General features: G+C 47.1%; 4 protein-coding genes across 8 annotated transcripts in view; 2 read left to right on the top strand and 2 right to left on the bottom strand.

Annotated features, from left to right (window-relative positions):
- Positions 1-45: 45 nt before the first annotated feature.
- C1QBP (complement C1q binding protein) lies at positions 46-4,296 on the top strand (the record flags this gene model as incomplete). Its single annotated transcript, XM_080357138.1, has 6 exons — positions 46-277; positions 736-886; positions 1,311-1,398; positions 2,367-2,462; positions 3,309-3,431; positions 3,946-4,296. The coding sequence occupies 6 exons, from the start codon at positions 46-48 to the stop codon at positions 4,093-4,095; spliced, it is 840 nt and encodes a 279-aa protein (XP_080213264.1). The 3' UTR covers positions 4,096-4,296.
- A 717-nt stretch (positions 4,297-5,013) lies between these two features.
- RPAIN (RPA interacting protein) lies at positions 5,014-8,362 on the bottom strand. Of its 3 annotated transcripts, none has more exons than XM_080357054.1 (7): positions 8,276-8,362; positions 7,846-8,019; positions 6,877-6,940; positions 6,257-6,371; positions 5,989-6,052; positions 5,747-5,881; positions 5,014-5,215 (listed from the first exon to the last, which is right to left on the bottom strand). In XM_080357054.1, the coding sequence occupies exons 1-7, from the start codon at positions 8,351-8,353 to the stop codon at positions 5,162-5,164; spliced, it is 684 nt and encodes a 227-aa protein (XP_080213180.1). In that variant the 5' UTR covers positions 8,354-8,362; the 3' UTR covers positions 5,014-5,161. The 3 variants fall into 3 exon arrangements, with proteins under 3 accessions (XP_080213180.1, XP_080213181.1, XP_080213179.1); XM_080357055.1 differs by having other exon boundaries at positions 5,014-5,191; XM_080357053.1 differs by having other exon boundaries at positions 5,014-5,881.
- A 106-nt stretch (positions 8,363-8,468) lies between these two features.
- Positions 8,469-18,154, top strand: NUP88 (nucleoporin 88; the record flags this gene model as incomplete). Its single annotated transcript, XM_080357014.1, has 17 exons — positions 8,469-8,705; positions 8,977-9,146; positions 9,783-9,908; positions 10,103-10,189; positions 10,798-10,974; positions 11,644-11,827; positions 12,292-12,442; positions 13,124-13,222; positions 13,363-13,453; positions 14,118-14,219; positions 15,232-15,390; positions 15,769-15,894; positions 16,179-16,244; positions 16,486-16,566; positions 16,906-17,032; positions 17,419-17,537; positions 17,927-18,154. The coding sequence occupies 17 exons, from the start codon at positions 8,469-8,471 to the stop codon at positions 17,988-17,990; spliced, it is 2,166 nt and encodes a 721-aa protein (XP_080213140.1). The 3' UTR covers positions 17,991-18,154.
- Positions 18,155-18,319: 165 nt separating this feature from the next.
- RABEP1 (rabaptin, RAB GTPase binding effector protein 1) overlaps positions 18,320-27,040 on the bottom strand; it is a 38,747-nt gene continuing 30,026 nt past the window's right edge. For 2 of the 3 annotated variants that reach the window (XM_080357037.1, XM_080357038.1), the window contains 6 exons: positions 26,730-26,870; positions 25,024-25,213; positions 24,679-24,734; positions 23,631-23,729; positions 22,734-22,850; positions 19,773-22,248 (listed from right to left, as the gene is read on the bottom strand). In XM_080357037.1, coding sequence (XP_080213163.1) covers positions 22,147-22,248; positions 22,734-22,850; positions 23,631-23,729; positions 24,679-24,734; positions 25,024-25,213; positions 26,730-26,870 — 705 coding nt within the window. In that variant the 3' untranslated portion in view covers positions 19,773-22,146. Of the gene's footprint in view, positions 18,401-19,772; positions 22,249-22,733; positions 22,851-23,630; positions 23,730-24,678; positions 24,735-25,023; positions 25,214-26,729; positions 26,871-27,040 lie in introns of those variants that run through there. The other variant, XR_013923093.1, reaches the window with a different exon arrangement.

Here is a 27,040-nt window from a genome sequence, read left to right as displayed (position 1 = left end):
GTGTCCTCTGCCCGCCCCCCCGCGCCGCCCTCTCCCCGCCGCACCATGCTGCTCGCCCGGGCCCTGCGCGCCGCCGCGGCCCTGCGCCCGGCGCCCCGCCGCCTCCTCTCCTCCTCCTCCTTCCCCCGCGCTTTCTTGCCGCCGCCCGGCGCCGCGCCGACCCAGGCCCGCTCCCTCTGGCAGCTGGGCGGCGGCGGCTGGCGGTCGGCGCTGCTCCGCCCGCGGCGGGGCTCGGCCGGCGGCGTGTCCTGCGGCTGCGGCGGCCTCCACACGGAGGGTGAGCGGGGAAGGGGGGTTGTGAGGGGGTCCCGGCGAGCTGTGAGGGGATCCCGGGGGGCTGTGAGGGGATCCCGGGGGGCTGTGAGGGGATCCCGGGGGGCTGTGAGGGGACGGAGCGTTCCCGCCCTTTGGGGGGCGCGAGGCGGACACGTGCGCGCGCTCTGCCCTCCCTTTCCCCTCCCCCTCCCACATCCCGGGCATTAACGGGTTCAAACTGGAACACAGGAGGTTCCACTTAAATTTGAGAAGAAACTTCTTCTCAGTGAGGGTGGCAGAGCCTGGGCCAGGCTGCCCAGGGGGTTGTGGAGTCTCCTTCTCTGCAGACATTCCAACCCGCCTGGACACCTTCCTGTGTCACCTCATCTGGGTGTTCCTGCTCCATGGGGGGATTGCACTGCATGAGCTTTCCAGGTCCCTTCCAACCCCTGACATCCTGTGCTTTCAACCCTCCACCAGGCGACAAAGCGTTCGCGCAGTTCCTGACAGACGAGATCAAGGAGGAGAAGAAGATCCAGAAGCACAAGTCTCTGCCCAAGGTCTCGGGTGGGTGGGAGCTGGAGGTGCACGGCACCGAGGCCCGGCTGGTGCGGAAGGTCGCCGGGGAGAAGTGAGTGTGGCCCAGGCGGGGCGACCCGAGGGGGTTGGTGAATCTGCAGAACCGCATTTCTCCTTGTGCTCCTTTTATTCCTATCTGCCCAGTCTGTGCAAACCGGACACTGCAGAGCTCGGTCTTTTACCCACTGAGGCTAAAGGCCCTTTTTCTTTTTACATGAGCTTGCTACCGTGTTATGTGTTACAAAGTTTCACCCAGTTTTCCTGCATTGAAAGTAACAGTTTAATAAAACTTCTCATTTCTGGAGGAAGCCAGCTTCTCTCACCTCTGTGTTTCAAACCTCAATCCATAGTCTTGTTCACATTGTGTGAGTTCAACACCAGCAATGTTGTCCCCACAACGAAAGCTTCAAGTAGAATAAATTTTGATGAGTATTTTTTGATTGTGCTCAAAGTGCGTTCTTCTGTTTCTTTTGAAGGATAACGGTTACGTTCAACATTAATAACAGCATTCCACCCTCGGCTGAGGAAGAAACACAAGAAGAGCAGAAACCTGATGAGCAGGAGGTAATGTAGTCTCTGTGCCCTTCAGCGATGGGTGGGCAGAGGGAGGTTAGACCCTTGCCCTTATGCATTTTCCTCTCTCATGTGATATTTGGGAGCATTAAGTCACAAAATGCAGGTTTTTCTGGGTGGCTGTCATTGGCTGTGACCCTCCTCTCCAGCAGGAAGGCAGAGCAGGGTGAGAGGGCTCTGTACAAGGAGAAATAAGAGGAACTTTGGTATCTCTTGCCTTTCCAACCCCCTGCAATAAATGCTGCCTTTTGTATTTGGTTAATGTAGCGCATGATGACTTCACTTGTGTGGTTTTGTTGGTCAAAAGTGTCTCACTCCTGTTTAATTAGACCATTAGTAAAAATACCAGTGAAAACTGTAAATGAGCAATATAATTTGAGGTGGGTGGCTTTGTCTGCGGTGACACTACTGCCGAACGAGTCGAGAGTGCGGTTGCACAGTGTGCGGTTGGCAGCAGTTCACCTGCAGTTGCTGCACGGCAGTGTTTGTTCCTGTGCATGGCGCTCAGTGGTGGGGCGATACTGGGGACATTTCTTCGTTCCTTCCCTTCACGGTGTCTGCTGACAAGGCATAGCGCATTCGATCTGCGCACCCGTACGTGTGTTTGGCAGCGCCTGTGTCCTGCTGAGTGTCCTCCCTGAAGAAGGGCAGGCGGGAGCAGCTCTTGCTCTCAAAGCAGGCTGAGTCTGTTCCCAGCTCCTCTCCCTTTGGGGCACCCATACAGGGGGGCTGCTGCCTCTCAGAGGTGTCAGGGATTGGCAGTTGCCATTTTACCCACGTGACCAGCTGCAGAAAAGGGCTGTTGGTGCCACAGAGGGAAGTTTGGGTCACCCTGGCCAGGTCACGCTCCCAGAAGAGGGTGACAGGGAACAAGCTGGGCCGGGTGGGCTGTGTTGTGACTGTCCTCACTTTGGCTCCTGCTCAGACTCCAGTGCTGATGCAACTGTTCTCTTCTTTAGCCTGAACTTACATCAACTCCAAACTTTGTTGTGGAAGTCATCAAAGATGACACAAAACAGACCCTTGTTCTCGACTGCCATTACCCTGAAGATGAGGTGGGTATTGCACTGGACTGCGCCTCGCTGCACATTTCCTGCTTGACTGTAGTGTGATTGTGCCGCTGTTGACTCCAACAGCACCTTGTACTCTGTTGGTTTGCTCAATCTGCAGAAGATGCAGTCTCCTCTTAGATCTTTTTCTTTTTTTTACACATAAAATTGCTTTGTGTTTGCAAGAACACTCTTTGGGGAGATGTTCTGTTTCATTCCTGACATCCTGACCTGATGTTTCTGATCACCTGCTTATCAGCCAGTTTATTGAATTACATTGGAGAGGGGAGGCAAGGGTTAACTCCAACAGTACCGCAGCTTGAGAGGGATCAACAGGAATGGCCAAAACAAGACTGATTTACTACAGTGTATCAATAACTTCCAAATCTCCATGGTGCCAGGTGTCACGAAGAGAAGTAGTGATTAAAAGAAGCGTGGGTGGGGAAAAAAATTGTGAGCTTTGCTTCAGGCCATGCTTTGTGGTTTATTTTGTAAACCTTAACAGATCATTGATTTAGCCAGTCCTAGCTGAGAAAGGTTAGACCGACTTGAGAAGACGCATTTAGAACCATGCAGAAGAGATTTTTACATCTTAAAAATGTAAATCTTAAATGTACAACCCAGGCTGCTGATTTACATCAGGTTGCCTCTGGCAGCACGAGCTGGTGCTGTGACACCTTCAGGGAGTTCCTGCCGCCTTGTGCAGGTCTGTGCTTCCCAGGAACCTGTTGAGACGGAGCCTTAGTAAGGCTCTTAGTGCCTGCAGCGTAACATTCTTGTCTTTGGGAGGAGATGGCTGCGGGGGCGCTGTAGTTAGAGCTAATTGTGTGTCTTACATCTCATCTGTTTCAGGTTGGAGATGAGGGAGAGGAAGAAAGTGATATTTTCACAATTCGGGAGGTCAGTTTTCAGCCCACTGGAGAATCAGACTGGAAAGACACCAACTACACCCTCAATACAGATTCCCTTGACTGGGTAAGTGTTGCTGGCAATGTCTGAGACCAGGATTCCCCCGCTCTGGAGTTGCAGAGTTGGAGCTGCAATATTTAAGTAGTATTAAGAAAGTACAAAAAAAAATTGCATTCATGATTGTAAAGGATTTAGTCTCTCAACCAGGTATTTATATCACATCCCACCCTTTCCAGATGCTGTTGAAGCAATTCAGCCCTAAGGCCACAGCATTATAGAGAGGGGACAGGCGGAGTGTCACCTTTGACAGACTTTACCTGCTGACTCCTACAGTCAGTTTTCATCTCTGAAGTGCAGCTCATTTGTAATGATGGGTTTGGGTTCACATGACGGAGTTTGGATGGCCTGTTCCATGGCCCCCTCCCTCCAAATGTTACACCCAAGGCCAGGCCTGCTGAGAAGGGGCTGGGGAGTTGCCTGGTCTTCTGGGAGAAAGAAATGCCAGCTGCCATGGGATGTTGTAAAAGCAATCCCTGACCAGGTGTCCTTGCTAAGGAAGGTTCCTGTTTCTTGCTTCCAGGCTCTGTATGATCACTTAATGGATTTCCTGGCTGATCGAGGAGTGGACAACACATTTGCTGATGAGTTAATAGAGCTCAGCACCGCACTGGAGCACCAGGAGTACATTAAATTCCTCGAAGACCTTAAAAGCTTTGTCAAATGTCAGTAGGTCAAGCTGGGAAACTTCTCTTCAAGTGTGGGTATTCCACAGCACTACTCCAGCCAGCAATACCCAAATATATCTTTACAACAGATATGGAGAGTAAGTAACTTTGAATTTGGAAACGAGCATCATGTGAGGATTCTCTCTTGTATTTGGGAATTTGTATTTATGTTGCAGCCCAGATCACGTTATGGCCCGCAATTGCCACACCCGACTTGGTGGGTTTTGTACAATTAAGAATGAATGTGAAGAATAAAATCTGTTCAACATATCACTGAAAACTGGTGGTTTCTCTTTCTGCTGTGCCCTTGCTGGCCAGAGAGCTGTCAGAAAAATGATGCTGGTGTTTATGTCTGAACCAGCGTTAACACAGCTGCTTGCAGAGCTGTTGCTGCAGCGGTGGTGTGCACTGACCCAGACTGCTGTTCCAGCAGCTCCAAACACGCTGCATGCCCTCTCGGAGAGTTGTAGCTGTACAAGGAAGTTTGCTGGCCAAACAGTGCTGATTATGAATGTGAATCTCATTCTAGAAATCTTGGCTGTCTTTGTGTTAGGGAATAGAACTCAGGGTCTTAAACATTTTATTTGAGGAGCTGTTTTAAAAAGGGATGTGCTGCCATAACCTATTATATTAGTATTAATGTAGCTATTTTATAAAGATGCTGCAGGGAGGCTGGTGCTCTGTGGTTCCAGCAGGGTGATGGCGAGGCAGCAGTTGCTGCTGGCAAAAGTGGTGCTGCAGAGCAGCAGCTGTGGCCTCTGCTCAAACTGCTGGCTCCAGCTGTTCCCTGAAGGTGATAAATACAAGCAGAAACCAAAGCTGAAGTCTAGCATGAGCTGTGAGATCACCGCTGCTTTGTTAAAGACAACACGAAGGCTGAAATAAACTTAAGTGTTATTTATTTCAAAACATATACTGTGCCATTAAAAGTGCAGGTCAAGGCAACACTACTGCCTTTTCAAATATATTTTTGACACAGCAGTTACAAGTATATACATAAAAATACTAGCAGCTCTGGGTGGATTGTTAGTCTTGAAGTCCTTCCAGTAAAAAAGCAGCAGCCGAATCAACTTAGAGGAGAATTGTCCAGGAGTCACAGACCTTTACAGAAGTTGAACAGAGAAGCTATAGCAATATATAAAATGAATTATTAATGTTCAAAACTATTTCAAATGCTCTGGTCCTAACACTGTCCTCCCCGTGCAGGTACACACAGTGATTTTACATAAGCAGGGAAGCTAAGAACATGCCAGCTCTAGCTTGAGCCAAACGATGGTAGGTGTTCTTTAAGAGATATGGGCGAGGCCTTTTGAGGAGGCTTAAACTGAGGTAATTTTAAAAACTTTTCTTCATGAACCACTTACCTAAACAGCTGTTCCACACAAAACTTGGTAGTTGTTGGCTACGGTGTGAAAAAGGTAAAGCACTAAAGCTGACAGGTCCTTGAAAGATTCCCTAATCCAGCAGTTAAGGTAAAGTGTGTAGTTTGGCTCTTCCTTTTATAGTTACTGGTGGTCAAAAGTAAAACCATTTCCAAAGAAGTTGGTGGAAAACAGCAACACAACCCCCTGGGGGAATCAACGGCCTTGTTGTTTCTGCCCACATAATTGAGAAGTGGATCCAAGCAGAGATCCCTTCCAGGAACTTGACACTCACCGGACAGCTCATGAGCAGACTGGCTTCCTCCTCCATCCCACTGGTCACTGTGAACTCGGGGTTGTGGAAGCACCTGTGACTGTGCTCCGTTAGAGTGTGTTCTAGAAGTGCCTGTAGCTTCTCTTCTGTCATACCCTGAGAAACAACAGGTTAAAAGAGATCTTACACTTAAGCTGCTGCCAGTAGCTCGAAACTGCCTCTTCTCAGCAGAAAAACTTAGTCACAGCTAACATGCAGCTTACCTGCGTGCTGATGTATAACCCACACTGGCAAAAAACGGCGTGATTCCTCACAGTCAGGTTATTCCTAGAAGGAGCATCATCACAACCACCAGAATGAAGTCAGAATTTAGCAAAAACCTCTTTTAGCTTTACAAGATGATTGCTCAGGTTTTTTATTTTGTTGAAGTTCACAGTAACAGCCTGTTTGCCCACTACCTTTGCCTGTTTCTAAGCCAAAACTGCTGTAAGGGAGTGGAGAACCTCATGCCAATGCCAAGGGCTTTCTTACTTTCTACACACTGGGCAGATGACCTTGTCGCTGGCATCCAAGCCATCAAGCATCGCGTTGAGACATTCTTCATCAAACTGCAGGCTCCGCTCGTACTCTTCTATAACCAACTGTTCTGCAATAACACAGCAAAATACCCTCAAGCATCTGTTAGGAACTTAAAGCAGCACATGTGAAGCTGCTGGGCAGATGGAGGCTGTGGCAGCCACTGGTTTCTGAATTTTTCTTTCTTTGGATCAGATTTCTACACTTGATGAAATTCCTGTTAAACCATTTTTTCCTATGGCTCAGTCTTTAGCCAGTTTCAAGTGGGTGACTCTTCACTTTTCACCCAGTAATTTAGAAACACTCTAAATTGATTTATACAGGTTCCTACAGCTCCAAAACACCTCAGTGGCGTTTCTCTGGTCTCATTAGCTTGTCACAGATCTTAAAATGCCACTTAAAACTGTCAAAAAGGGTCTCAATGTATTATAGAGGTTACAGGGATTTCTAAGAAGGCTCTTCTGTATCACATGGTCTACAGGATCTGAGGAGTGTGGCCACAGCTAGTTTGGATTATTACAAAGTCAGGAATATTACAAATCAAGTAGGAGTCAGAAAACACGTAGAGAAATTACCTTGCAAGATCAGTTCTTGTTGGATCTCTTCCAGCACTGCTAGTTCATCGGGCTCCTCTGGCATCTGAAAGGGGCATCAGTCAGTGACTCTCCATTCTGGCTACTTGCTCACTTAACTTCCAGCACCTGACTGAACTGTCACTGCATCGTAGATTCACTCTGCTCATTCTTCTGTCTCTATTTGCAAAGCCATGCACACACCATAACCACCCACGCAGAGCCACCCATAATGGATCAGAACAGCCTGACCTGCTTTTTAAAACTAAGTTTTATTCCTGTTCTCAGGAGCAGTTGGTGACAGACCCAGCTCTGAAAACCACAGATGAGGAACCCACCCTGTGCTGTGATTCACACGCAGTTTCTGCAGGAATAAGGAAGTTCCCCACTCGTGGGCCCATAGGCCAGTGCTTTCACAGCACAGCACCCCGCACGAGCTGCAGAAACATGAAACCCAAAAGCTCCAAATTTTGCCAACTCCAGCCAGCAAGGGGCTGAAGTTACAGCTGCAAAGAGATCATAGAATAGAACCATAGAACAATTTGGGTTAAAGGGACCTTCCCAGCTCCCCCAGTGCCACTCCTGCCATGAGCAGGGACATCTTCACCAGCTCAGGTTGCTCGGAGCCCCCTCCAGCCTGGCCTGGGATGTCTCCAGGAATGGGCAACCTGGACCAGGTTCTCACCACCCTCACTATACATTTTTTTCTTATATCTAATCTAAATCTCCCCTTCTTTAGTTTAAAACCATCACAACAGGCCCTGGCTTAAAAGTCTGTTCCCATCTATATTATAGGTCCCTTTTAAGTACAGAAAGGCCACAATAAGGTCTCCCTGGAGCTTCTCTTCTTGGGGCTGAACACGCCAGCTCTCTCAGCCTGTCCTCCCAGCAGAGCGGTTCCATTTGATCCGCCTGCATTATCCCTCTGCACATGGATGCTGCCGAGCACACGAGCCCCGCAGCGGTCCTGACCTGGCCCAGCGCCTCCTCTCCCGGGCCGCCCGGCAGCCCCTCCTGCAGCCGCTGCCACTCCTGCTCCATCACCTCCTGCACCAGCAGCGCGCCGGGGCCGCTCTCCCTGTCCCCGGCCTGTCGGTACCGGTCCAGCAGCTTCGCCCGGCTGCTCCTCAGCCGCTCCATGCAGCGCTGGGGGGGCAGAGCACACGGAACGCGTTAGTGCCGCGCCGGGCCGGGCGCCGGGGCCCCTGGGCCGGTGGCATCCCGGTGGGGCTGCTCGGGAGCGGGGTGACACCTGCTGCCGGGGGTCGGGGCCCCGACCGGCCCGCGACGGCAGCGCCGGGCCCCGCAGAGAGGGCTTGGGAAGGGGTTTGGGAAGGGGCCAGGCCCGGCCCGGAGAGGCGAAGCGGGGCCAAAGCAGCGGGCAGGGCTGCTCCGCACTCACCCGGCGGTACGTCTCCTTCCATGGCGGCGCGGCCGGGCCCTTGTACCGAGCGCGGTGTCTCCTCAGCGGCTCCTCCATCGCCCGCCCGCCGGGAGCCGCGGGGCACGCCGGGAAATGTAGTCCCGGCGCGGAGAGTGACGCCGATTGGCGGGCGCGGCCCGATGACGCCCGGAAGTGTCGCTTGTCGGCGGCGATGGCGGCCGAATGGGGCCTGGCGGAGCAGTGGCGCGCGGCCCTGCCGCAGCACGCGGTGCTCAGCCGCCTCCGCGAGCGCGCTCTCGCCGCCGGCGCGCGCCCGCCCCTCATCCGCGACCTGCTGTTCGGGCTGGACGGCGACGTCCTGCTCTGGGACGGCGAGCGCGGCGCCCTCCACGCCATCGCCCTCCGCCGCCTCGGCGGGCCCGACCCCGCCGGCCTCAGCCGGTACCAGGTGCGGCCCGGCGCTGAGGGGGGTGAGGGAGCGGCACCGGGGGGTTGTGACAGGAGCCGGGGAGGGGGCCGGTCCCTGGAGCCTGCGGCCGGGGGGTTCCGCTCCCTCCCGCTGTCCGGGGGTGTTTCCTCAGAGAAACCCGTCGGTCTGTGGTCAGAGACAAGTTTTTGCCTCATTCTTTGCTTTGTAGCCGTTGTATAAATCACTGTCCTGAAGAGAAACCGCCATGTTAATGTGATTCTAGGCTTAACTGCGACATTTGTGTTTTCAGACCCTTATGTGCATAAACCCGCCCCTTTTTGAGGTGTATCAGACGCTGTTAAGCCCCACGCAGCATCATGTGGCGCTGATCGGTACGAAGGGGCTCATGGTGCTGGAGCTGCCCAAGCGCTGGGGGAAGAACTCGGAGTTTGAAGGTGGGAAATCCACGGTGAACTGTAGGTGGGTGAGACCGCAGGCGGTTAACGACGCCCTTGTCCTGGTCCCCGACAGCTTCTCCTCTCCTGGGGTCACACAGATGTGCAAGATGTTGGATATTAGCAAAGTTTTTTTCCTGGAAAGGCTTGTTGGGCATTGGAACAGGCTGCCCAGGGCAGTGGTGGAGTCACCACCCCTGGAGGGGTTTGAAAGATGCGTAGATGAGGTTCTTAGGGACATGGGTTAGTGCCAGATTTAGGTTATTGTTGGACTCGATAATCTTAAGGGTTTCTTCCAACCAAAATGATTCCATGATTCTGTGAAGACACTGGTTGTATTTGCGTTGTAGGGACAACTGCAAATTTTATTTTGGCTCAGGGACTTGCTGATTGTCAAGTTTCCTGAATAAACTTGTTGCAAGGTGTTCATCTGCAGTGTTCTCTAACCTTTCTGGGGTCCTTTAGCTGTGGTAGCTAAAAGCACATGTCCTTATGGAAATAACAAAGAGCTTCAAGTTAAAGCTGTCCCTCCACCTCTAAGAATAATGCAGCTAATGGCTATGAAACCTTTTAATTTGATTTCTGGCTCCTCTTGCCCTGACTTCCATTTAGAAGTAACTGTGTTTCTTGTAACAGTGCAGTTTTCTGCTTTGTGTTTCAGCACTATTCCTATTGCGGAAAGGTTCTTCACAAGCTCAACATCTCTGACTTTAAAACACGCTGCCTGGTATCCCTGTGAGACATTAGAGCCCCACATTGTCCTCTTGACTTCAGATAACACTATAAGGTAAAACCTGTTTGTAGTTGATTGTGTTTGGGAGATTTTTTTGTCATATCCAGTCTGATTTTTTACCAGATATTTGCGTCCTGCCGTTCTTAGACTGGGAGAAACTTTAGACTGATACAGTTTGATGTTCCTGCATCAGCAGGGACATGTGTGACTGGCAGCTGAACAGACTCGCTGCTGTTTCTTTCCTCCAGGTTTTACAGTCTGAAGGTGCCGCAGACGCCCATCAAAGTGATTGCTCTTTCTGACACTGAGGAGGAGACTCTCACGATCAAAAAAGGGTTTGTATGGCTTTATTTTGAATTGCTTTTGACAGCATAAGCTCTGCATTCTTACTTGTGTTTTTAATGAATAAGTGATAAATTCACCCTGAAATCTGATGTGAATTTTCTCAGGGCTTCTTCCTAGCACAGTAGCTGCACTTTTTAAAAACTAAAAAAAAATCTGTTTGCTCCATTTTTTTTAAAGAAAGCAGGAATAAACTATACAGGCTAGTGTTTGTCAGAGTAGTCATTTGAAAAATACACGTTGTCTTGAAGATGGGGTCAAAAAGGGCTTTTTGAGTGAGGAGTTTAGAAAATAGATCATCTTTTTATTTCCTTCTTGGTCTAATTGAAAAGGAAAAACTGGAGGGTCTGTGCTAGTGAAGTCCCAGAGCGATGCACCACACGTGAAATACCAGTACAGGTTCCTCTTATCCTGTGAGCCTAGGCTGGCGGCTGCCCTGCAGAAGTGAGGTACTCTCAGAAGAATTTACTTGCATGCTGAGAATAGCATGTGTGAAAGGACAGAGGGACAGGTGTTCAGCAGTAATTTGTCAGCACGTATCCAGGTAGTTGTTTTGTCATGAGCGCAGCTGGCTTCAGGTCTTGTTGTGACTTGTCCCCAGGAGAGCATACACAGCGTCACTGGGAGAGACTGCCGTGGCCTTTGACTTCGGCCCGCTGGTGCCCGTCCCAAAGAACATTCTTGGGCAGCGAGGGCGTGAAGAAGTGTTGGCCTATCCACTCTACATTCTGTATGAAAATGGAGAGACGTTCCTCACGTACATCAGCCTGCTCCAGAGGTAGGATCCCCTTCGTCCTCTGGTTTCACGGGGTGCGTGTATGTTTGTACGACGTTAGAGTTGGGGAGCCCTCGCTCAGCGTGGTTGCGACTCTGTAACAGATGTTGGGCTGAGTTTTATTGTATTGCAGCCTGGTTTACCTCTTCGTGGCAGTGCTAAGAGACTGAAATCCAAGAATAGTGTGACATCCTTTTTCATCCACATGTTAAGGGTGCAGTTTCCACTACTGAGAATCCACTGTCTACAATCAGAAATTTGAAATGAAGACACCAGACTATTAAAAGATCAGTGGATCTGAGGCTATCGGGTGTATTTTGGGGCCTTCACAGCGCAGACGCTCTTAGCTTTGGATGAGGCTGAAAGAGCCAGAGGCAACTTAGGAAATATGATATTGTTGAAATGTAGCTTGGTTGCTTTCAAAGCATAAAACGTTTTTACTGAGCTCCTGTTTCTTCTCTGAGATCTCCACTGAGTAGGTGTAAGCGCAGACTCCGAGTCTGCAGGAGTGCGAGTTGCTGCTAACGGACATTAAACACAACTCCAAACCACCGGGTTTTTTTTATGATGCTTATTTGATAGTTATTGTCCAGAAAACTCCCACAGGCGGCTGTGGGGAGCTCTGCTTCCACACCTTGTGTTGTGAATGTTGTGAACACGTCTTTATTCCAGCACGGGGAGCCTGGGCAAGCTGCTTGGCCCTCTGCCCATGCACCCTGCGGCAGAAGACAACTACGGCTACGACGCCTGCGCTGTCCTGTGCCTGCCCTGCATCCCAAACATCCTGGTGATCGCCACCGAGTCGGGAATGCTGTACCACTGCGTGGTGCTGGATGGAGAAGAGGATGAGGAGCAGGTACTTTGTTTTGGGTTTTTTTCTGGACGCATTTTTGTTTCTTTCGTCAGAGGTCCTGGCTGCAGGATGGCAGGATGCCTGGAAGGGAATGCCAGGTGCCAAAGCTGCGTTCTTTGGTAATGGGGTAGCGAGTCTTCCTTCTGTTCCAGCCAGTCCCTGTGATTTCTGATGCTTTCATTTTAAAAATCAGTTCTGTGTATCCTGATGGTAGATGCATTTTTGATCAAACTTTGAACTATTATTATTGTTATTATTATTATGAACTATTTTAAAGAGGATCTTCTAAGAAGAAACCCTGGTTTGGAGATAATTTTTTTTAAGTGGAAAAAAAAGAAAAGGACTTGAACTACTTTCCCTGACAATTAATACTCTTGGCTAGATTATGTAACTCTTTCTTGATGCTGTTTATGTTGGCTTTTCTATTTTAAATGATGTCTGATGGAAGAATTCAATGCTCTTTACAGTCAGAAAAGTCATGGGACCCAAGATCCGATCTCATTCCTTCCCTGTATGTGTTTGAATGTGTTGAGCTGGAACTCGCACTGAAACTGGCTTCAGGAGATGAAGAGGAGCCTTTGGAGTCTGATTTCTCTTGCCCAATCAAACTGCATCGAGGTAGGGTTGTTAAGGTTGCTGGCTTTTACTTGCTTTTTCTCATGCATTTAGGATCAAAGTTTTTACAAATTATCATCTTTGGTGTCAAATGGTTTTGGAATAAGGGTTTGTGTGATGTCTTCAGTAAAGCTGTGGCATGGGGAGGCTGGAGACGTGCTGGAGAGTTCACTTAGGGCAGGTCACACAATACTAAATTCTTACAGCTGTGGCTGATGAAGTAGAAGTTGTTGCACCTGTGATGACCTGTGTCCATAAGCAAGTGCTGTGGGGATGGTCACCCCGAAGGAAGAATTGGTACCTGCTTATTAGGGCATCCAGTGCAGTTGTGGGGCAGGAAATTGGGTTGGATGAACTTTGTGTGTTTCTGAACAAGCAGCTTGTCAGAATGCTGGTGTCCTGGCTTTCCCCTTAAAATTTAGTGGATTGATACAGATGTGGTGTGAGAGGAATAGTTCAAAATGTTTCATCGGGTATTTCAAGCATAATTTGATTTTATGCAGAGCTGTAACAACATGGCTAGTGCATCTGGCTGGTTTTTGGATGGAGATGAGTTAGTACTTGCAACAAGATGTTAATGCCGAGTGGACAGTAAGTTGATACACGTGTTCAACAGTGCAGGTTTGCAGGTTGAGTTTTTCTCAGTTCGGTGCCATCTCCTACATTTAGCTGTTTAAATTTCAGATCCAAAGTGTCCCTCTCGGTACCACTGCACACACGAGGCTGGTGTCCACAGCGTGGGGCTGACGTGGATCAATAAACTGCACAAATTCCTTGGTTCAGGTGAGCGGCAAGACACTGTTGCGTGTAGAGCATGCTACCGAACACCAATTTGCTAGTACCACACCGGTGGATGTGGGTAATAGTGAGAATCTCTTAGGCTGTCAGGTGTATCTCAGGCACTGTGACCAATCTCTTTGTAGATGAAGAAGACAAAGACAGTTTACAAGAGCTGGGAGCAGAACAGAAGTGCTTTGTTGAACATATTCTTTGTACAAAACCATTGCCGTGCAGGTAAACCCTTTCTATTGCTTCCAAATCAGTGAGTTGCTATGAACAATGTTTATAATTTGCCCTCTTTTGTTGCATTCTTGCCATTAAAAATAAGGAACTTGGCCTAACAGAATTAAAATAATACAAATAAGCTGTTTGTGTATCAAGATTTTTGATGCACAGTTAGGAAAGTAAGCTAAATTCCTGTGTTATTGTCTGAAAATCATCTGTAAAACCAGCAGAAATCTTTACTTCTATTTACTTGACCCTAGACAACTCTGAGGCTTGATTTGTCTGTTTTGAATGCTGACATGTTCCTTTTACCCACTTGTTACAGGTAAAATAATGCCTCGAAAGAACATCTGATTTTTTCTAAGCTTAGTCAGGCTTAAGATGCATCATTTGCTGGGCTTTGTAATATACCTTTATCCGCTTTATTTTTTCACTGCTATGTATTAAACACCGTGCACATACAGAAAAGAAAATATTTATTAATAGGTTATAAGTCATCTGATCTTAGTCAGGACACGTTGAATCTCCAGTGGCGTTAGTAGTTACAGGAGCAAGGCCTTTCGGAGCAAGCATTGCCATAGCGAGAGCTTTTCCAGAAGAGTGAACTTGCCCAACAGCCTCAGGAACAAAGAGCTGGTTTAACCACCTAATTCTTGTGTTTCCTTCTCTTCAGGCAACCTGCTCCCATCAGAGGATTTTGGATCGTTTCTGACATCCTGGGACCCACAATGATCTGCATCACAAACACCTATGAGTGTATTACAAGGCCTCTCTTGTACGTTGTTAATTGGTTTGAAATCTCTGATTGTTGCAGGAACTGTTGTTCTTTGAATCCTTTCACCCCAGGCTTCTGCACCTCTTGGGGCACAGGCTGAGTTTTGCCTTCCAAACAGCCCCTGGCTGAGCACTTCAGCATTATTGTAGTAATTTACTACTGATAAGGTTTTTGTAAGGGATATAATTAATCTGTAACACTTCTAATGGGTATTAGGACAAGAGTTGCATCAGAAGGTTCTTATGGTATTTCTTTTTTGTTTTGTTTTCTTGATTTTTATAATGAGGGAACCTGCAAATCAGAAATTAATTTACAGACAGTAATATAGAGATTGTTAATAGGCACCAAAGTTATGTTTGCATGAAAGGGGAAGAAAAGTGTGTTCTTAAATTGCTTTGAAGTAGTGGGATTTTTGTTGCATTTCCAGAGCAACTTTACTTTGGGGTTGGTGGGAAAGGTATGGAGTAGTGTGGTAGATTTGCATCTGCACACGTGAGTGAACATGAGAGGAGGGCACTATTTTCAGTTTATTTCTTGCTGAGAACACTGTTGAATGTATGACGGGTACCTTCAGCAGAGTTAGCATTCATGTCAGGTTCTCTTACAGACCTATTATTATTTTAAAAACTATTTCTGCAGCATTCTCAAATAACATTTCTTTACAGCTCTTTAAAACCCCATTATCTGAAATTACGTAGGTGTACAGTGACCAAGCAGGTGGTGTTTGCTTTGTTATGGAACTTCCTTCTCCTTAAGTAAAAGGATATTTATGATTCTTGCAGTTTCAGCTGCGGCGAAACAGAAAGATGTGGGGCTGTGAGCTCCCCCAACCTTGTCTAGAGCAGGATTTACCACATAGTTGAGATATTTTCTCTTGGAACACTCGTGACTTACTGCTGTAATACATTAATTGTGCAGCGGATGAGTTCCTCACTTTACAATTTAAATTCTGATGCGGTTTAATTTTTTTTCTGGTTTAAACTGCATTCTCCAACGTGATGTTCTTCGGTAGGAGCACAGTCCATCCTGCCTCCCCTCCCCTGCTGTGCACCAGAGAGGACAAAGAAGTTGCTGTTTCCCCTCTGCGCATCCTGGCCGAGTCGCAGCACTCCTTCGAGAAGCACATCCGCAGCATCCTGCAGCGCAGCTCTGCCAACCCCTTGCTCCTCAAGTAAGGAAATGTGTTTTCCTGGGGGAACAACCCTCAGGAATCCTGTGTGTCCATCAGCTCCTGACGGAACAGCACGTGAGCTGGGACGGAGCAATAACAGGGACGACGGAGCTTGGGATGGGGATGATCTTGCTGCAGCCCCTGGCTCAAAGCGGGGCTGGCTCTGCTGATTAGGTTGTTCATCACTTGTCCCATTGGTTTTTGAGTATCTTAAGACATCTTGGGATTTCCTCACGTAAGAAAAATGATTTATAGCAAAGGGATTTAATTTTATCAGTAGTCTCTTCCATAACTGAGCCCTCAGAATCCTTACCATAAATCCTGGGAGCTGAACACGTTCGAGCAGGGCTGCAAAAACCTGTCTCTCCTATTTTGAAGGTCAGCAGATAAAGATGCGGCTCCTCCCCCTGAAGAATGTCTGCAGCTCCTGAGCAGAGCCACGCAGGTGTTCAGAGAGGAGTACATCCTGAAACAGGACCTGGCCAAAGAGGAAATTCAGCAAAGGTCAGACAAACCCTCGCAACTACCTGCTGTGCAGTGTCTCTGAAACAACAGCGCTCAGTACTGAACACTAAACCTTAATTAAGTCTCTGCTGCTTCAAATTAGTTATTTATGTTATAAAGTTAGGAAAAAATGGAGGAGTTTGTTCTCCACACTGCCCATCTTTCAGTGTCTTTAGTTCTTTGTACTCCTAGGAGCATTATTCACTTCTGTCACATTTTCTGTGTGGCCTAAATCCTGCTCACTGTTGTGGGCAGTTTGATTTTAAGTATGTATTTATTTTAAGAGTGAAGCTGCTGTGGGGACAGAAGAAGAAACAACTGGAAGATCTTAGTTATTGTCGGGAAGAAAGGTGAGTACAATCTGTCTGCTTTTATCAAATCAAACATCAGGAATGATGCACCTCTGTGCAAAAAATACCTTATGCAGAGTCCTGTGTGAAACTAGTGAGAGGCAAATGCATTTCCAGCTGTAATGAGGCTGTAGGTTCAGTCTCTGCTCCAGCTGGCTTGCTTGGACTCCTGAGCCTGTTTCCACACAGACCACTGTGCCTGTTCATCTAAAGTAAATAAACATCTCTCACTTGCATAAAGGAAAAGTTTGCGGGAAATGGCCGAGCGCTTGGCTGACAAGTATGAGGAGGCCAAAGAGAAGCAAGAAGATATTATGAACAGGTGAGTGCAAACTACGCTGTTGCATTGCGGGTCCTGCGCTGTGATGTAAAGTTTGCGAGTATGATAGGACAGAGTGGGTGGGACGTGCCACCCTGGTTTGTTAGTCCAGGCTTCTGAAATGCAATTTGTGGGGCTCGGGTGATTTTTCAGCACCGCTTTAGGTCTAGACTGAGTCAGCTTCCCCTCAGAAACGCTCTGTGAGAGCAGCTGAAAGACGAAAGTTGAGTCTGGAGCCCCTGGACTCAGGAAGAGTGACACAAGTGCAAGGCTGTTGGTGACTCAGCGTAACTGGTCGCATAGCAAGTTAACTCAGCAACTTTTCTTGCTTTCTCCATGAAGGATGAAGAAAGTGCTTCGGAGTTTCCACTCTCAGCTTCCTGTTCTGTCAGACAGTGAAAGAGACATGAGGAAAGAACTGCAGACGATACACGACCAGCTGCAGCACCTGAGCAACGCGATCCGACAGGTGAGATGAGGCATCAGGCTGGCGGGTTATCGACACCACCTCCCCCCCCACGGCCGTGCGGATGGAACGCACCCCTCCCAACAGCAACTGGTACTTGTGCTACATCAGCAACAACACACTAAAATAACTTCTGGTCTTTGGTAATATAGACAGAACCTCTGCAACCCAGTATAAGCTCTGAGAAAGTCAACACACCTTCCTCAGCCTCAGCACTGACTTTCTCTTCTCTTTGTGGGAGGAAGTGTGCAAGAGCAAGCAGATTTTAACCCAAAAAGAACTGGTATTTCTTGCAGTGTGACCCACCAGTTTGTAACTCTAAGCTTTCACTTGGGGAGGCAGCACCAACCCTGACCGGGCTCTTTATTCTTTTTGCACGTGACTTCTAGGTGAAGATGAAGAAGGAATACCAGCAGAAGAAGATGGAAAAGGGCACCAGCCCCCGAAAACCCAGCATCACCCTCAGTGCTTACCAGAGCCAGTGCATCCAAAGCGTCCTGAGGGAAGAGTAAGTTCGAGCTGAATCCCCCCCGACCTCCAGCCCTGACATGTGCATGAGCGGTTCTGTCTGGTTTCGGAGTCTGATTGAAGCTCTGTGCTGCAGGAGGGGCCGGCTGAGCCACCAGCTGCAGCTTGTTGAGGTGGCCTAAGGCACAAAGTGTGCCAGCTCCTGACAGCAGCACTGGCCACCTTGTGCTGCTATTAAATTAAATCTGCTTTTAAGTCTGCTTTTTGCCTGAGGGTCTGTTGGCAGTCTGTACCCAGCCTCTAATTAACAAAATGACTTGCAGCAGTGCTCTCATGCCCTGCTTCTGCCGTATGAACTGTTTTCCTTCCTGATCAGTTTTGAGCAAAAATGACTTGCAGCCTTTTGACTTGAATTTCTTTTTCTTGAAGGGGGGAACACATAAGGGAAATGGTAAAACAGATCAACGACATCAGAAACCACGTGAACTTCTGACACGTCCACAGCAAGGAACCTACACCGAAAGGCTGGACGAGCTTTAATTTTCCCTAGCATTTCCACTTGTATATTTAACATTTGTACGTTGACCAATATGCCTTTTACCTATTATTTTGTAAAGATGGGACTGTGAAATAAAATACTTTTGATAAGACTCCTTACATGCTGTGTCTTTCTGCTTTTCTCCGGGGAGGGAGACTGTGCAGCAGGTATTTCAAACCTGAAATATGTTATAGCGCGATACTTACAGCTCACTCAGGAGTGGGGGAATTGTCCGGGGTGACCCTGGAATGATCTCGTACCACGGGGAAGGTCTGTGGCACAAGGCGGAGTAGAAAGACCAGAGAAGCGCACACACTTCAGCAGCTCTTTTTAATTTGGAACACTTTTCTTCATAAAGGACACACCTTCAACACAGTTAACAAATGGTTACACTTGAATCCTGAGGACAGCAGAATTCTACACCCACAATTGCACAGGACACCAATGGCTCGGTTCACCGGAATGCAGTATTAACTTCCAAACACTCGGTTTGCCTTTAGCAAAAGGTGGCATTGGAGTCCCTCTTGACATTCAAAGGCCAATTTTAATCTGCTGTAGACAAACCTTAGTGGACAATAAATAACTGTTGTCCCCTCCCCCCAGCCCTTAGAAAAGGTGACACGGTCGAGCTCAGTTTTGAAAAGTCGTACTGCACGCTACAAAAGGGGCACGGTAAGAGGTGCCCGATAGAGCTGTAAGGAAAAGAGGGAGCTGTTAGTACCTGTTAGGTAACAAGGTTACCGGACATGCTGCAAGAACACTTGGTTTTTGTACAGATTAAGACTATACAAGTATAGGAATGCATACAAAACCGGATCTCATCCCTTTACAGCCTCTGTGAACAGAATCCAGGTTTCTAATCCATGCACGCTGTGTATCGTAGCTGATCTGCCAGGTTACGATTAGTGCCTGGTAAGAATCTCTTACTAAGCGAGGAGAACCTACAGCCCACTCAAATTGCGCTCCAGAACACCAAGGACGGGAGGAAAGAGTATTTGTTTTACGAGTGATACCACCATAATCCACCCAGTATCTACAACAATTTACAGTCTTTTAAATTTGCTCTGCAAATTTGGCACACACTGTTTGGTTATTAAAGGCCCATTGAAGTTTCTGCAGTGCAGCAGCAGCTGGAGATCCTGGAGATCCAGCCCTCCAGGGCAGCTGTGAGCAGCGAGCATCTCCCACCACTGCTGCAAACAGGTTTCTAATTTAAAAACCAGAAACTTGCACCGGCTGGTGAAAAATCTCACTCTTGTTTCATCTCTAAAATGGTCACAAGCCGGTACTTAAACAGGAGTAAAGGTGTTGGGGTGCATGATGGAAATAAGGTGGTAAAAAGGGAAAGAACCACACGGTAACTACGCCCTTCCTCTCCGCACCAAAAGCAAGTCCTTTGGGTGCCTGGTGTAACAGGCGGTGGTCGGCACCGGGCTCAGCTCAGCCGCCCCCGCGCCTGCCGCTTCCTCCACCCACAGCAACGCGCCAGTGCTCAACACACGCATGCAAAACCACACCCAGCGACTCCGTGGGAGCCCGCAAACCGCCAGCCCGCTCATTGCATCAACGATTTGTAAAAAATACACTAAGGAAAAGCCGCGCCAGCCCTGAGCTATTTGAACCGCGACAACAGCCGGCTCCGGCTGTTCCCAGCACACAGGAGCACAGGGCTGCTGGGGACGGGCACCGACACACGGCCAGCAAGGGACACCAAAAGGCCAAGAGCCTCCTGCTTGCTCAGACTACGGGGACAGCCCACAAACTCAACTCAAAATTATTCTTCTGCATGGGCCTTCAGGTGCATTTCCTCCCCTGTCCAGCTGGCTGAAGGGATGTACAGGATTTGCTGTCGTTTTGCCGCACAACACCAGGCTTCCTTCATCACCGCTGCACAGGTGAAGCACCAGGAACCAGGTGAAGTCAGTTTTTGGGAAGGAAGGAAACACAGGAAAAAGCTTTTCATTCTCCAGTTCCTAATAAAGGCCTATTTTGCTTTTGTCTCCAAAGTTTACTCAACAGGATCGGACCCTAATTCCTGGAAAAGTGAACGCAAAACAACGCAAAACATCCGATATTTGATTTATGCACCAGGAGGCAGCTGCTGTCACCTCATAGATCAGCAAATGGGGATAAAGGTTAAAAAAAACCCCACAAAATCTGGTAATAGTCAATTAATAAAGAACCTAAGCCACATTTCAGTTTCACTTGCACGTGAAGTGTCACCTTAAGATGACAGCTCTGCCATCTCCTAGTCTAGTCATTACTAAGGTAGGGAAAATAGCTCTGGGTGTCAGGATTATGAAAGGAATTAATTGCTAGGGTGAATAAAATGCTTTAATTCTTGCAATGAGTGAGGGATTGAGTTTGTGTGCTGCTTCTTGGCTGTTTTTAAGGCATTCCTCTTCAAAACCACTGTTAGAAGGAGGATATACACTGCTAAAAATCAGATTTAAGGACTTAAAATGTAGTCATGTGCATTACAGTTGGAAGCATTTGTCACTTCTAGCTTTCTTCATCACCTTCAGGTCAAGTAGATAAAGAAAACAACAATAAGCAAAGGAGGAAAGTCTAAGTTATAAATTTTGGACAGGACTGATCTGCTCCTTCAGCCTCTTTTCTTTTAATGGATTGTAAGGAAGGGCCGGTTCAATATCCCAGTTTGCACCACCAGAATTATCAACACCTGCAACCGCACGTGAAACCACCGCTATCCAACTGCGCGCAGGGAACGCCGACAAAAGGAGAGAAAAGGAGGAAGAACGGTCATGTTAGCGCCATACATTTATAGAAGAAGAAACCAAAACGTATACCTGATCCATGACAAGAATTTCTCACCTCCGCTGTCGTGTTACAGAGTGTAATTTAAACAGATGGTTATAGAAACGGGACAGTGCAGGAGTCAACACGGAGCGATACACGGTGCTGTACTTTGCAGAAAGAGCTGCACGGTACCTCTCATACGTGAACCAGCAGACCCGTGCGGCTCCTGCATGCTCGTGTTGTGTTCTGGGGTGCAGACGCTGCTCCACACACTGTCCAGACCCACAACACGTGGGTCACGCTCAGCGCTTCATCCCGCACCTTCCCGTGGTGCCAGCCAGGGAACACCGGCAGGTTTACACCAGCTTTACACCGGATTTACACGCCGTGTCAGCCACCGGAGCACAGCAGACCTGCAAAAACCCCACACCAAGGCAATGCATAGGATATATACCAGCTTATCTGTTTTTAACACAAAGAAGGGATTCCAGGTACTGCTCAGCTTTAGAGATGAGAAAGAACCAGTCGCAGTTCCAGATTCTAAATTACACTTGTGAAAAGAGGCTACAAAACAGTGCATTTCTTGTGCTTTTCGTTAAGTATCAGAATCCAACGGAAAAACTTGAAGGAGCTAAATTCTCAGTACATTTTTCGGGTTTTTTTGGATGAGCGTTTATCTGTTCAGGAGACACCCAGCTCACTCGGGTCCACCACATTTCAGCAGCATTCAGGTTCTTCAACACAAAGTCAATGGCAAAACAACAACAACGGAAAAAAGTACTGAGTTACAAAAAAAGATCAATATCCAGTGTCCTGCTAATAAAGTCATATTTTAATATAAAATATTCATACAGCATACTCTACACCTCATTCTCTCTGCTAGCTGAATACTGTTACTGACTATTCAAACAGAAAAACTTCAACCACTTTGCTCTTCAACGTTTTGGAGGGACAATACGGTTTCCAGCAGCTACTTTGATCACAGTAGTGGGGGGACAGGAAAGAGGGAAAGACGAGGGGGTAAATGTTCCAAAACTCTATATTAGGTTACGAAGTCGGCTGAAAGAGGGGAAGTTTTTCAGAATGTAAGGACTGATCCCACTCGGTGGAACACGAAACACCGCACTCATTAGTGTTTCCATTAGAAAGTTCTCCTTCCTACACTGCAAGTCACCCTTGTGCTCTCTTCCTGCCCAGTACGAAACCTTTTTTCCCCTCTAGAAACAAAACTTAGTCATTGCTCCTCTCTGTTGTCTTCTGCTCTTTTGGTTAGAGTTAAATAATAATTAATGTTGCTATAAAGATGAGTTAAAAACCCCAAATGCAGCCTCGGAGCCCGCTCGTCAGGGTGTCATGTTTCAGGGAGCTGATTAATGTCCGTCAGTTTTGTGTCGTTCAGGATCGCACGGATTCTCTCCAGGGAATCCGCCTGCCGGATCCGCTCCAGCTGCACCTGCGGGGAACCGACACACCGTGAGCGGCTGCAAACCCACCACCGACACACCACGTTCCCCAGAGACGGCAAATTATCACTGCCTAAAAAACGCGAGGTATGAAGGAGCACGAGCTTCATTTAGAACCAAGAATGGGAGAATAAGACATAAGGCAGTTGTGTTTTTACAATAAAAAGCCGCTTTCTGGGGAACTCCAGCAAGCCTTCATCATCACTGCCATCATCATCTCTCCATCTGCATTCCTGTTAGTACAATAATTGTCTATCTTTGCTGTGGAGAATTGGCTGGAATCGAGTCATCAGAATAAAATCCCCAATAGGCTTAATACTAATACTATACTTCATCAGTTTATTATACGAATGACTTGAAAAATAGTTCATAAATACCAATGTAAGAAAAGTTGCAACTGGTACTTATTTTATACAGCTCTAGAGAAGTAAAGGAACAAAAGTAGCACCTTACAAATTGATTGCCCTTCTCTTACCTGAAGCGTCTGAGAAAGCTTTACAAAATCTCTCTGCACTTGCTCACTGACATCTAATTCAGTCTGCAACCGTTGAGCTTTGTTCTTCTCTTCAAATACCAGCTGTTCAAGGTTTGCCTGAAGAGAAAGATTCTTTATGTTATGGTGAAACCGAATAGAACAGGAGAAGCTTGTATAAAGCGATTAAAGCCTGATTCTAGAGCAAAGCAGCGTGGTTATTTCCCGAGTCCTGGCAAGAAATTAAATTAATCACTCTGTCTATACCTTAATTTTCCTAATTGCAGACTCAGAGCCTAACACACATCAAACAAACATTCTTGTGCTTCAACTGGTTAGACATAAAAAAGCCCCATGACACTTAACAGTGCTATATCCAAAGATCTTAAAATGAAAAAGCAGATTTCTGAATTGTAATGGAACATGGCCATAGGTGAAGGGCAGTGATCTGCGGGTGGCAATAAAACTACATTGTTGTGGAAGGGGAAAAAAATATAGAGTGAAAAATCAGATCTCAATTAATTCATCTGACTGCCAAAGTGGGGCTCCTTCCTACAGTAACAATGAAACATTTATTCAAAAGTACCATAGCATTCAAACCAGGGCTTGGTTAGTCAGGACGCTTTCTATATGCAGAAATGGCAGTGCAGGGAATTGCATGGGAAGACAACCCCAAAGAGATGTGACAGCAGCATTTCAGATCCACTGCTTTACAAATCCCAGCACAAAGTGACTGGGATAAGGATTTAAACTGCATCCCATGGACACTATTTCACTGACAGAATCTTATCAAGGTTGAAAAGCTTCCTTTTCCACCCTCACGCAGTGATACATCCTCTGACCACAGTCTGATCATCATAAAACATCTCTACGTACTCCATGTCCAGACATCAGAACTACCTTGGCTGCTGTCTCCTTCTTCAGCTGTTCTTCTAGAGTGTTCTTCATTTCCTGCAGACTCTCCAGCTGCTGCAGGTTTTCCTGTGAAGAACTTTCCAACTATACAATAATAATAATAATAAAGTATTAACTAAAACTCCCAACATTTCGGTTTCTCACAGTCCCTCCATACAAGAAGTACAGCCTACGTGTTCTTCCCGGGACGCAAATGAACCATCACCTCACCTAGGTACACAGAAAATACCTAACGAACATCTCTTTCTCTCCATTTATTTCTTAGAGCTGGAGAGAAATGCCCAAACGTGACATTTTGGTTATTACCAGGTAGCCTAATATTAGTTAGGAATTAGTTAACCCAATATTTAGGTTACAGATTAATAAACAGGCAAAACACCTTGTAAGGAACAGAACTATGAACACGTCCCAGTCCCACACTGGCTCCAACACAGCTGTTCTCTCCTGCACAATTCCATACCTGAGCTCAAGGGTTTTAAACTAGAAGAGCGGAGATCCAGGCCAGACATGAGGAAGAAATCGTTGACCCTGAGGGTGGTGAGAGCCTGGCCCAGGTTGGCCAGAGAGGTGGTGGCTGAACCATCCCTGGAGACATCCCAGGCCAGGCTGGACGGGGCTCTGAGCAACCTGAGCTGGTGAAGATGTCCCTGTCATGGCAGGGGTTGGATTGGGTGAGTATGAAGGTCCCTTCAACCCAAACCATTCTACTGTTCCATGAAAGGTGAGCTGCACAAGTCAGCCAGCCCTCCAGCAGCACAAGAGCAGGCCGAGACGAAGGAACAATAATGTGACACGTTTCAGAATCCTCCCCTTCATTCAGCTCTCTCTCTCTCCCAACACTCACATACTAAGCATCATACAAAAATACACCTAAGGTGTAACTGGCACCTCAGACGGAGAAGAAAAAAAGTTCATTTTCTCTGATGAGAAGAGGTTGATGTGAAAGATACCCAGTGTTACTGATAGAACTAGCAGAAAAAAAGAATCCTCTTCTGTTTTTAAAAAAAAAACCTGCAGCGAAAGGGCTCCTTACCTGTTCCTTTTCTGCTTTTATTCTTTCCAGTTCAGCTTTTAAACTGGAAATGGAAGCTGAAAAACAAGAATATTAAAATTTAATTTAAAGCAAAGCACAGGAAACTGGACAGACCCTCTTTACTTCTGTTACTATTTAAAAGAGAATTAAGCACGTGCTACGTCAAAGGTACCTCAAAGGTAAATAAGTAATTGTACTTTTGTTTTCAGTTGCACAGCTTTGGTGTATTTGCCATCAAAAGCAGTTTTGTAAATTCAGATAAGTCTACTTATCACAAAATCAAGTGTTAATTTCTCTTTCAAAATTCTAATAATCCTGTTTTGAGACTGTTTTACCCTTGCTCACCTATTTCCTCTTTGCAATTCTCTATTTCCAGCTGTAGAGTTTCTTCTATATTTTCTTTCAAATATTGTTCGGCTTGAATCTGTTCTTTTAAGAATAAAATCTCTGCCTTGAGTTTCTCCTCCAGGTGATCTGCTGCTGTCCGCACACTAATTATGTCTTCACGATATTTTAAAATCAGCTCACGGAGCTCCTGAATCAACAATTAGCAAAGATTTGTATTATGATCTTCAGACATAAACAGTACCATATTTACCATCACAGAAGCTGAAGAAAGTTATACAGAATCACAGAATGTCAGGGATTGGAAGGGACCTTGAAAGCTCATTCAGTCCAATCCCCCATGGAGCAGGAACACCCAGATGAGGTTACACAGGAAGGTGTCCAGGTGGATTTCAATGTCTGCAGAGAAGGAGACTCCACAACCTTCCTGGGCAGCCTGGGCCAGGCTCTGCCACCCTCACTGAGAAGAAGTTCCTTCTCAAATTTAAGTGGAACCTCTTGTGCTCCAGTTTGAACTCATTACCCCTTGTCCTATCATTGGTTGTCACCGAGAAGAGCCTGGCTCCATCCTCCTGGCACTCACCCTTTATGTATTTGAAAACATTAATGAGGTCACCCCTCAGTCTCCTCTTGTCCAGCTCCAGAGCCCCAGCTCCCTCAGCCTTTCCTCACACGGGAGATGCTCCACTCCCTTCAGCATCTTTGTTGCCCTGCGCTGGACTCTCTCCAGCAGTTCCCTGTCCTGCTGGAACTGAGGGGCCAAAACTGGACACAATATTCCAGATGTGGTCTACACAGGGCAGAGTAGAGGGGCAGGAGAACCTCTCTGACCTACTGACCACCCCCCTTCTAACCCACCCCAGGTACCACTGGCTTCCTGGCCACAAGGGCCCAGTGCTGGCTCATGGTCATCCTGCTGTCCACCAGGACCCCCAGGTCCCTTTCCCCTACGCTGCTCTCTAATAGCTCATTTTCCAACTTATACTGGAACCTGGTGTTGTTACTACCCAGATGCAAGACTCTACACTTGCCCTTGTTATATTTCATTACATTTTTCCCCACCCAATACTACCCTGAGGTTTGTCCCACCATACCAGATCGCGCATCCAGCAAGTTATTAAAATTCCAAAGAGTTTGCTTGGCCACAGTGAAGTAAGAATGTGTAAAGATTCACGTCTCCATAGATTTATGACCCACTCTCCCTGCCCTTCACGCCCAATGATCTTTTAAGCTTGATGTGCTTGGGTGTAAGAGAGTGGCCACAAAAAGGATGACAAGGCTTATCATTATTCAAGGCTCAGGATTATTATGGGTCTTAATGCCTGGACAGAGACTGAAGTGATTTACTTTGTTTAACTTCTTGAATTGATACCTACATCAACCTGTGGTGACTGAACACTTGTGTGCCCAGTTGCAAAATACAGCTTAAACTAGCTCAACTGGGATAAGCTCACGCTCCACTAACAACAGAGCAGTTGTCAGGCCACAGTTAACTCATTTTGTTATTATCTAGCTACACCCTGAAGCACGCTGATGGCCCAGTGGGATCAGACTGCTGATTTTGTACCTCACAGATTTAACAGGGTTAAAATCCAGATTATTGTTCATTGTGCTATTTGAGTCAGCAGCTTTTTGATAAAAAATATTCTTCCAGCAAGATGTAGTCACGTGCATTATTTGTGTTAATGATTTAAAAAACGTTTTACCTCTGCTGCTTCTGGTAGGATGAAATCTTCAGCTTGCTGTAAAGACACATGCAAGCTATGTTTTCCTTGAAGACTTTCGTTATCTTTTTGCAGTCTCACCAGCTCTTCTGAAACCTGCTCCCTTGACTGCGTCAGGACAGCCTCCAATGTAAAGAAAAGCATAAATTGTCACTTAGGGTCATGCTCGCATCTCTTTATGCCCCATTTACTATTATTGCTTTCAAACGAGAGAATTGATGTTCTTTGTAAGGAAGGAAAACAAAAGGATTGTGTGGATCAGTGCAATCAGTTCTCTCTTGCCTGGCCTACGC

This window comes from Nesoenas mayeri (assembly GCF_963082525.1).
Source record: "Nesoenas mayeri genome assembly, chromosome: 20".
In the NCBI taxonomy this organism is placed as follows: domain Eukaryota; kingdom Metazoa; phylum Chordata; class Aves; order Columbiformes; family Columbidae; genus Nesoenas; species Nesoenas mayeri.
This window is presented reverse-complemented; position numbering and strand designations above follow the sequence as displayed.

Excerpts from the sequence above, each read along its gene's own strand:
- RPAIN (XM_080357053.1), bottom strand. The coding sequence starts at position 8,353 with ATGGAGGAGCCGCTGAGGAGACACCGCGCTCGGTACAAGGGCCCGGCC. Across the intron at positions 8,020-8,275 it reads GGAAGGAGACGTACCGCCGG|CGCTGCATGGAGCGGCTGAG; the intron begins GTGAGTGCGGAG and ends CTGCCCCCCCAG. Across the intron at positions 6,372-6,876 it reads ACAAGAACTGATCTTGCAAG|AACAGTTGGTTATAGAAGAG; the intron begins GTAATTTCTCTA and ends GTGTTATTGCAG.